The 10,272-nt window shown below is 52.7% G+C and overlaps 1 protein-coding gene across 6 annotated transcripts in view; it reads left to right on the top strand.

Annotated features, from left to right (window-relative positions):
• MAP2K3 (mitogen-activated protein kinase kinase 3) overlaps positions 1-9,970 on the top strand; it is a 31,183-nt gene extending 21,213 nt beyond the window's left edge. For all 6 annotated transcript variants that reach the window (XM_030923142.1, XM_010383773.2, XM_030923146.1 and 3 more), the window contains 3 exons: positions 6,832-6,971; positions 8,232-8,277; positions 8,889-9,970. In XM_030923142.1, the coding sequence (XP_030779002.1) occupies positions 6,832-6,971; positions 8,232-8,277; positions 8,889-8,972 (270 nt within the window). In that variant the 3' untranslated portion in view covers positions 8,973-9,970. The remainder of the gene's footprint in view (positions 1-6,831; positions 6,972-8,231; positions 8,278-8,888) is intronic.
• Positions 9,971-10,272: the final 302 nt, after the last annotated feature.

Consider the following 10,272-nt stretch of genomic DNA (forward strand, 5'->3'; position numbering starts at 1 on the left):
GCAGAAGTCCAGGTGTAGGGATGGGCCCAGAGCAATTGCTTCTGGAATTGCCTGGCAAAACCCCATGCCTTCCATGTCGGGGCTCAGGTCAAGGTGTGGGTGAGCCTGCTCTGACTCCCATGTGGATAGTGGATTGGAAGGATGGGAAGACCACCAGGATGTGTCCCCCAGCCAGGGCTAGGAAGTTGTGCAGGAGATGTGTGGAAGGATGATGCCATCAGCAGGTAGGGCTCAGGCCGGTGGTCTTGGCCAGCTGCGTGGCTTGGGACCAATGGAGTTTTCTGGGCATCAGCTCCTTCTCTGCCCAGGGAAGCCTGGCCCAGGACATTCCTGCTTGTCCCCAGTCCCTTTGACTATTTGGTGTTGGGGATGAGGCCATCAGATGAAATCAGTAAGATGTGGTGAGAAGCAGTGGCAGGGTGTTTTCCAACACCACAACTCATTCTCAGATTCTCCAGACACCCACCCAGTGTCCTGCAGTTCTGTTCGGTTCTCATGCTACCTGGAGTTCGCACAGACCTCACATGTTAAGGGCTCTCTCCCACCAGACTGCCCCCAACATCACACACCAGTTGGAAGTAGTGGGTCTCCCATACTACTGGACTGACCCGTTACAAATTGGGGTTTCCCACGACCCTCTCCTAAGGTTTTTGATAATGGCTCACAAAACTCAGGAAAACACTTGACTTGTGTTTACTAGTTTATCAGAAAGGATATAACTCAGGACCAGCCAGATGGAAGAGACTCATGGGGGGAGGGGTGTGAGTGTGGGGTGCAGAGCTGCCATGCCCTCTCAGGGCCTGGCACCCTCCTGGTACCTCTCTGTGCTTGCCCAACCTACAGGCTTCTCAAGCTCATGGAGTTTTATTGTTGTTTTTGACACAGAGTCTCACTCTGTCACCTAGGCTGGAGTGCAGTGGCACAGTCTCAGCTCACTGTAGCCTCTGCCTCCTGCGTTCAAGCGATTATTGTGCCTCAGCCTCCTGAGTCGCTGGGATTACAGGCACCACCATGCCCTGCTAATTTTTGTATTTTTAGTGGAGGTGGGGTTTTGCCATGTTGGCCAGGCTGGTCTCGAACTCCTGACCTCAAGTGATCTGCCTGCCTCAGCCTCCCAAAGTGCTGGGATTACAGGCATGAGCCACTGCGCCCGACCTCACATGGAGAAGTTTTTTTTGAGAGAGGGTCTCACTCTGTTGCTTAGGCTGGAGTGCAGTGGTGCGATCGCAGCTCACTGCAGCCTTGAACTCCCAGGCTCAAGCCATCCCCCCACCTCAGTCTCCCAAGTAGCTGGAACTACAGGTGTGTGCCCCCACGCCCAGCTAATTTTTTAAATGTTTTATAGAGGAGTCTCACTATGTTGCCCAGGCTGGTCTTGAAATCCTGGGCTCAAGCAATCTGCCCACCTTGGCCTCCCAAAGTGCTGGGATTATAGGCACAAGCTACCGCACCCACTGAAAGTTTTTATGGAGCACAGTCTGCAGCCCCCTCCTCTCAGTGTCAGTTGGCGGGTGATGCTGAGAGTTCCCACCCTGTATAATCAGCTGGGTTTTCTGGGCAGCAGCCCGGTCCTGAGGCTGTCTAGGGGCCTCACCCTGAGTCACCTCATTAGCATAAACTCAGGCTCCTTGTGGATAACAAAGCCACTCCTGTCACTCAGGAAATTCCAAGGGTTTTAGGAGCTCTGTGCCAGGAACAAAGACCAAATAAATTTCTTTTGATGCCACAGGGGTGGAGAAGAGTGGGGCAGGTGGGGGTGGCCCTGGGGACAGAAGGAAGGCCACTGTTGCAGATGTGGAGGCCTCTGCAAAGAGGGCACCCTGCTGACCTGCGAGCAGGGTAGACCAGCGGGTGCAGGTGCAAAGGCCCTGAGGTGGGGCTGTGCCTGCTGTGTGCCTGGGTGGCCGGGTCAGAGGAGAGGGAGGGAAGGTTGAGGGAAGAGAAGTGTCTGGTGGGTAGAGAGTTGACGCGGGTGTTGTGGGTTTTACTGGTGTTGCTGCTACCATCGTTATTATCATCATGTGGTTAGAACTTTATTTATTTTTTATTTTTATTTGTTTGAGATAGAGTCTCACTTTCTTGCTGAGGCTGGAGTGCAGTGAGACAATCTCGGCTCACTGCAACCTCTGCCTCCTAGGTTCAAGTGATTCTCCTGTCTCAGCCTCCCAAGTAAATGGGATTACAGGCTTGTGCCACCATGCCCAGCTTTTTTTTTTTTTTTTTTTTTTTTTTTTTGAGACAGAGTCGCACTTTGTCGCCCAGCCTGGAGTGCAATGGCACGATCTCAGCTCACTGCAACCTCCACCTCTCGAGTTCAGGCAATTCTCCTGCCTCAGCCTCCCCAGTAGCTGGGATTATAGGCGTGAGCCACCACACCTGGCAAATTTTTGTATTTTTAGAAGAGATGGGGTTTCGCCATGTGGGCCAGGCTGGTCTCAAACTCCTGACCTCAGGTTATCTGCTTGCCTCTGCCTCCCAAAGTGTTAGGATTACAGGCGTCAGCCACTGCGCCTGGCCTTTTTTTATTATTTTTTTATTTTTTGAGGGAGTCTCACTCTGTTGACCAGGCTAGAGTGCAATGGTGCAATCTCAGCTCACTGCAACCTCCGCCTCCCAGGTTCAAGCAATTCTCTTGCCTCAGCCTCTCGAATAGCTGGGATTACAGGTGCCTGCCACCATGCCCAGCTAACTTTTGTATTTTTAGCGGAGACGGGGTTTCGCCATGTTGGCCAGGCTGGTTTCCAACTCCTGACCTCAGGTGATCCACCCGCTTTGGCCTCCCGAAGTGTTGGGATTACAGGCATGAACCACTACGCCCAGCCTTGAGCCACTGCGCCTGGCCTGTGGCTGTAACTTTATAAATAGTGTATCTGTAGACAGTGACTGGGAAAGACTCAAAGTCGAAATAATTTTGTCAGAGAGGTGGGACTGGGCCATACCTTCAATTTTCTTTAATTGGTGACATGTAATTTTTCAATTAAAGTTTTTTTTTTGAGGTGGAGAGGAATATTCAGCCTGAAGGCAGGTGCTGTATCTGCAATAACAGTTTTCCAAGTCCTAGGTTAGATGCAAAGGACAAGTTCTTGCTGTATTTAGACTGCACAGAACTGGTTGGATATTAGAGACCCCACTCATGACCACCTCACACATACACACACCCTTATGTCCCATCACCACCTCTCTGTCTCCCTTCCATCTGTCCATCCATCATAATTATTGGGCCCACCACGGCTAGTGGCCTTCTGATGTAGCTGATGGAACTTGGACAAGTGTGTGCTAAGTGTATATTTTGGTTATCAAATATTGCATAGCAAACCACCCCGGAACCTACTGACCCAAACCAACGGCAGTTTCTTATTTCTCATGTTTCCAGCATTGTGGCTGGGCTCAGCTGGATGGCTCTTCTGCTGTACCTGGCGCTGGCTTGGGTCATGGCTGGGCTGAGCTGGGCTGGTCTGAAAGTCCCAACACGGCCTCACAAACATGGGCCTCCTCCGCCTGGCCTCTCCATGCGACTTACTCACATTGGCCTGCTCCCTGGGCTTCAGAGCATGGCAGTGTCAGCACAGTTGGAGTTCTTTCATGATGGCTGGCATCCAAAAGGAAGTCCTCTGAAGTGCTCGACCTGGAACTGGCACAGCATCACTTCTGCCTCCTTGTTTGGTCAGCAAGTCACAGGCCAGCTCAGGTTCAAGGACAGGGAATGCTCCCGGCTTGATGGAAGATCGGCAGGCGCATACAGGGAGGTGGAAGTGGAGGTGGCCTCTTTGGGCACGGGTTAGGTTTTTCTCCCACAAGTTACAAAAGTAGTGGAAACCTAACATAAAAATATAGAGGCAAAGTAAGGGGAAAATGACTGTAGTTAGCTACCTAGAGACACCTCTTACCCCATTTCAGTGCCTATATTGTGCATTATATAATATATATAATATTTTTATTATATATATGTATATAAAATACATTTTATTATAATTTAGAGAAATATGAACAATATGTAACGCTTCTCTTTTTTGTTGTTATTGAAACAGAGTCTCGCTCTGTCGCCCACACTGGAGTGCAGTGGTGTGATCTTGGCTTACTGCAACCTCTGCCTCCCAGGTTCAAGTTGTTCTCCTGCCTCAGACTCCCGAGTAGCTGGGACTATAGGCGTGTGCCACCATGCCCGGCTCATTTTTGTATTTTTAGTAGAGATGGAGTTTCACCATGTTGGCCAGGCGGGTCTCAAACTCCTGACTCTGATCTACCCACCTTAGCCTCCCGAAGTGCTGGGATTACAGGTGTGAGCCACTGCGCCCAGCCTCGTAATGCTTCTTTTTAAAAAACTTTTTTATTTTTATTTTACAGCATTACATATTGTTCATATTTTTCTCTCTCTGGTTTTTGTTTTTTTTTTTTTGTTTTGTTTTTTTTTTCTCAGATGTAGTTTTGCTCTTGTTGCCCAGGCTGGAGTGCAATGGTACAGTTTCGGCTCACCACAACCTCTGCCTCCCAGGTTCAAATGATTCTCCTGCCTCACTCAGCCTCCCAAGTAGCTGGGATTACAGGCTTGCACCACCACATCTGGCTAATTTTGTATTTTTAGTAGAGACGGGGTTTCTCCATCTTGGTCAGGCTGGTCTCGAACCCCCAACCTCATGTGATCTGCCCGCCTCGGCCTCCCAAAGTGCTTGGATTACAGGTGTGAGCCACCACCGCACCTGGCCAATTTCTCTAAATTGTAATAGACTCCTGTATGTATCCCTTCCAAAGACTCCATAACCATCTGCCACCATTCACTCACCCTGTCTGCTGATGTGGGATGTTTCCCTTGTTCCTGATGTTTTCCTTCCATTTGAAATTCTTGGCCATCCTGGGGAAGTGACTGGTGAAACAGAGTCGGGAGAGTCACCCTGGGTGGGACCCTGGTCTCGGCCTCACTCCATCCTGCAAGGGCCCCAGCGCTCTCTTGGCATTGGCTTTTTCCCACTCACTGCACAAGCCTCAGGATGCCAGTGGGAATCACCCAGAACAGACAGGGGTCATCCAGGGATGGCCCTTGGCCAGTAGCGAGTGCTGACTGGGTGCTGGCCTATTAGTGTTGTCGCTGGGGAGTCACAGGGGTGTGACTACGGTCCTGGCTGGGTCTCCACCCTCACAGTGGGGCCGGCCCCTGGTGCTGGACATTCAGGCTGCTTCTAAACATTTCCTGGCAGATAATACCATATGGCACATCTTTGTGCCCGGAGGCTATTTTTGTTGTTTTTCATTTTTTGAGCTTTTTTTTGAGATGGAGTCTTGTTCTGTTGCCCAGGCTGGAGTGCAGTGGAGTGATCTCGGCTCACTGCAACCTCCACATCCCAGGTTCAAGCTATTCTCCTGCCTCAGCCTCTGGAGTGGCTGAGATTACAGGTGCCCGCCACTATGCCCGGCTAATTTTTTGTATTTTTAGTAGAGACGGGGTTTCACCATGTTGGCCAGGCTGGTCTTGAACTCCTGACCTTGTGATTTGCCTGCCTCAGCCTCCCAAAGTGCTGGGATTACAGTCGTGAGCCACCACGGCCAGGTATTTTTGAGCTCTTTAGAAAAAATGAAGGAGTACGAGGTTGAGGATTTGGACACTTCTGCTTTTCTAATTATAACTCTCATGGCCACTGGCCCTTCTCCTGCAGCTCATATGGGGTACTTGCTCTACATATTGCAGTCAGTGAGTGCAGAGAAAAGCCCCCCAAATAGGTACGGTTTTGTCCTGTGAACACATGTGCACACATGCACACACACGCAGTGGGCCCTGCCTGTGTGGATATGTTTGTGTCTGAGCTGGAAAAGGCCTCTAGCTTGATGGGAGGCACGTTCTCAGCACAGTCCTTAGGGTCCTGTCCAGGCTCCAGTTGCCAGCGCCAAGCGTTTGTGCTGAGGTCTCTTCCGTTCATCATGGTGAGGACGGCCCATCAGTGAGGGCCCTTGTGCTGAAGCCTCGGAATTCTCTGTTCTTCCAGGCTGGAGCCAGGGCTGACATGACTTGTTTTTTTCATCCAGTCGTCATGACTGGAGCCCAGACTAGTCCTAGCTAGTCCATCCCTTCCATGATGACTTCTTGCCAACCACAGGGAAGACACAGGGCTGGGAGCTTGGAGCGATGACAGAGACCCACCGGCCCGATGTCACCCGCAGGAAATCCGGATCCAGCAGGGCACATGTGGCCACACAGGCCACTTGTCTAGGAGGGAAACTGCCGGGGCCCTGCAGAAGATGAGGCTGCAGGCTCATGGGTGCAGAGGCGAAGCAGCCTTATGGTCTCACACTCTGTGGCCTTGGGGACAGCCGTGTGTGTGTGTGTGTGTGTGTGTGCGCGCGCGTGTGTGTGTGTGTGTAGCATTTCCCACGTGCCTCCTCTGTGAAAACAGCAGCCCAAATAAATGACAGCAGATGCTGAAGTCTGAGATGTTCAGATGTTAGGGCGGGGAATGGCTGTGACCACCTGGGACCTGCCCACCTGGCTCATGAGGCTGCGGCCCGAGGTTGCCACCTCCTCAGATTTTTCCAGAGCAGCTGGAACCTGCATTGCTTTGTAAAATCTTCAGAATTCAGGTTGTCTGAAAACCCAGCGATGGTCCCACCAGTCGTGGCGTCGGCCAGATCTACTTCCTGAGCTGGGTCCTGCTGGCTGGGTCGGAGGAGCTAAGAGCTTTCTTGCCTTTGTTCTACTGGGATGGGATAGGGAGATGAGCTGTGCAGCTTTGAGGCCTGGCTCTGGGACCAGGATGGGTGGGAGCCCCCAACCCTGGCTCCTGGGTGCAGAGTGTGGGTGTATCTGGGGCCGGGGCCTCTGACCCCCCCCTGTCACCGCTGCAGATTGAGATGGCCATCCTGCGGTTCCCTTATGAGTCCTGGGGGACCCCGTTCCAGCAGCTGAAGCAGGTGGTGGAGGAGCCGTCCCCCCAGCTCCCAGCCGACCGTTTCTCCCCCGAGTTTGTGGACTTCACTGCTCAGTGGTGAGTCTTGGGTGCTGCTGAGCACCTGTCACTGCCACCCCACCCCCGCCCCCCTGGCCAGATCCCTGCACCTTCCTGGGCCCTGTTCCTTTTTGTTTTAGCAAATAAACCCCCAGATGACATAGCATCAAAATATGTAAGGCAGAAACAGCTGGAGCATGAGGCGCATTTGACAAAACGATGGTCCTGGTGGGAGATTTTAGTATAGTTCTTCCAGAAGTGGACAAATCAGATAGACTGAAAAGAGAACAAAGTGTATGGAAGATTTGAACACAAAAAACAAGTTTGCTTTTATTGATATCTAGAACTTTGTACCAAATTAAAGAATGCCCCACAGGAGCCTTATAAAAATCATGTTTGAGAGGCTGGGCGCGGTGGCTCATGCCTGTAATCCCAGCACTTTGGGAGGCTGAGGTGGGCGGATTACAAGGTCAGGAGTTGGAGACCAGCCTGATCAACATGGGGAAACCTTGTCTCTACTAAAAATAGAAAAATTAGCCAGGCATGGTGGTGTACGCCTGTAATCCCAGCTACTCAGGAGGCTGAAGCACGAGAATTGCTTGAACCCAGGAGCCAGAGGTTGCAGTGAGCCTGAGCAGAGATCATGCGACTGCACTCCAGCATGGGCGACAGAGCGAGATTCTCTCTCTCAAAAAAAAAAAAAAAAAAAAAAAAAAAAAAATCATGTTTGAGGTTACAGAGAGAATAAGGAAGAAGGCAAAGTCATACAGACCAACTTCTCTGACCATAATTAAACAGAGCGAGAAATGGGTAAGGAAGAAGCGGCCGGGTGCGGTGGCTCACACCCATGGTCCCAGCACTTTTGTTGTTGACCATAATTAGCAACAGAGGAGCCCAGCAGTGTCCCTGGGCAGTCTGACCCCTTTAACTGGGGACTAACCTCTCCCAGAACCCATGATAAGGAGTTTTCTCTCCTGACTGAGGATGCCAAGTGTATGCTTGTTAGGCAGAACATGGCAGTCCCATTTTGGTGTTGATATGAAAATTCCTAGGTCACTATGGAGACAAGAAAACCAGGACCCCAAGAGCCAGAGAAACTTGCTGCGAGTCTCTAGTTTGCCCCTATGAATGCCTCTCCACCCTGGGAGAAGCCCTGGACACTCCTGTCCCTTCTTCCCTGGGTGCACGTGTCCCCTGCTGCCAGGCCTGGGGCAATCCCAGAGTGGCTTGGCTGGCCCTCGGGGGCTGGGCTTCCTTCCTCCCTGCCAGCCTGGCCACAGCTGCACTATTCTCTCCTAGCCTGAGGAAGAACCCCGCAGAGCGTATGAGCTACCTGGAGCTGATGGTGAGTATGGGCGGGAGGTGCCTGCCTTGCTCTTCAGGGCTGGCTGGGGCTGGGTGGGGCTCTGGGGAGAGGGCTACATCCTGCACACAGATGGGTAGCTCCTCCGGCTGGTCCTGTGTTCACTCCTTTAGGTGCTTGGTCATTTGTTTGCTTCTGCATATCTGGCTCCCTCCTCCCTCCTTCCTGCATGCCAGGCCCTGGAAAGGATACACAGGCAGTGTGTGACAGAATGGGGCAGAGGGGCCAAGGGTGGCATCAGGGAAGGCTTCATGGAGGAGGTACCATTTGAACTGAACCTGGAAGGATGAATAAGGGTTATCTGCTGATGGAGAGGCTGTCCCAAGCACAAGGTCCAGCATGGGCAGAGGCCTGATGTGTTGGGGGAAAGGGAGGTCAGTGTGGCTGGAGAGTGACCACAAGAGAGCTGAGGAGGAGCCACAAATGCCATCTGTGACTGTCATGGAGGGCCTCCTGGGGGTGGAGGTCCTAGAAGGATGAGTAGGATTTTGCCAGTCAGGAGGAACACTTGGGCTGGAGCTGGTTGGGGAGGAGTGGCCACCTCCCCTTCCCGCTACCCCCTCCATGGTGACTGTGCCTTCTGTCATCCCCAGGAGCACCCCTTCTTCACCTTGCACAAAACCAAGAAGACAGACATTGCTGCCTTCGTGAAGGAGATCCTGGGCGAAGACTCATAGGGGCTGGGCCTCGGACCCCACTCCGGCCCTCCAGAGCCCCACAGCCCCATCTGCGGGGGCAGTGCTCACCACACCATAAGCTACTGCCATCCTGGCCCAGGGCACCTGGGAGGAACCGAGGGGCCTGCTCCCACCTGACTCTGCAGCGAGCCATTTGTCCCAAGTGCCAAAGAAGCAGACCATCGGGGCTCCCAGCCAGGCCCTTGTCGGCCCCACCAGTGCCTCTCCTTGCTGCTCCAAGGACCCGTCTCCAGCTGCTGAGATCCTGGACTGAGGGGGCCTGGATGCCCCCTGTGGATGCTGCTGCCCCTTGCACAGCAGGCCGCTGGTGCCTGGGTGAATGGGCCACTCTCTTGCCCAGCCTGGATGCCACCCAAGTTGTATATTTTTTTAATCTCTTGACTGAATGGACTTTGCACACTTTGGCCCAGGGTGGCCACACCTCTATCCCGGCTTTGGTGCGGGGTACACAAGAGGGGATGAGCTGTGTGAATCCCCCAAGACTCCCATGAGGGAGATGCCATGAGCAGCCCAAGGCCTTCCGCTGGCACTGGCGAACGGGGCCTCTGCGGGGCACACTGGGCCACCCAGTCCTGCCCGCCACCCTAATCGGTGTCATTCACCTTTTCGTTTTTTTTAATTTATCCTCTGTTGATTTTTTCTTTTGCTTTATGGGTTTGGCTTGTTTTTCTTGCATGGTTTGGATCTGATCGCTTTCCCCCCACCCCCTAGGGTATCAGCCTCGCCCTCTGCTCAGGCTGGGGTCCAGTGGGAGGGGCCCAAGATCTCTGCTCAGAGAAGTGCAGGGGGAGCCTTCCAGCTCACTCTCCCTGAGGACTGGCTCGACGGGGGCTATGGGTTTGCTTTGGTGGTGTTTTTAAAAAAAGAAAATATATTTTTTTGAAAAAACGACTGCCCATCCCGGGTCCTTTCCCTGATGGGTTGGGGCAGTTACCTGGTTGCTGTTTTAATTAAAAAAAAAAAAAAAGGATTAAAGGTTGTGTGAGACTGCATGTGACACCTGTGAGCCCCCCTCTTACTTGGGGAAGGTTGTGGCCCCTCGAGGGACCCTTGCCTCTGGGCCAGGGCCAGGGTGTCGTGCTTAGGGGAGGGAGGGTTGCCGACCCATCAGGCCCTTCTATATCTGAGGACACAGAGGACCCCAGAGGGCTGTGACGAGGTAACATCCTGTGATCATCCAGGCACCAGGCCCTGTACTGACGCTGGACAGAGCAGCGAACATATAGGCCCAGCCCACTGCCGGTGGCCACCCATCCCACTGTCCTGGAGTAGTGACAGT

The sequence above is a fragment of the Rhinopithecus roxellana genome, chromosome 19 (assembly GCF_007565055.1).
Source record: "Rhinopithecus roxellana isolate Shanxi Qingling chromosome 19, ASM756505v1, whole genome shotgun sequence".
Lineage (NCBI taxonomy): Eukaryota > Metazoa > Chordata > Mammalia > Primates > Cercopithecidae > Rhinopithecus > Rhinopithecus roxellana.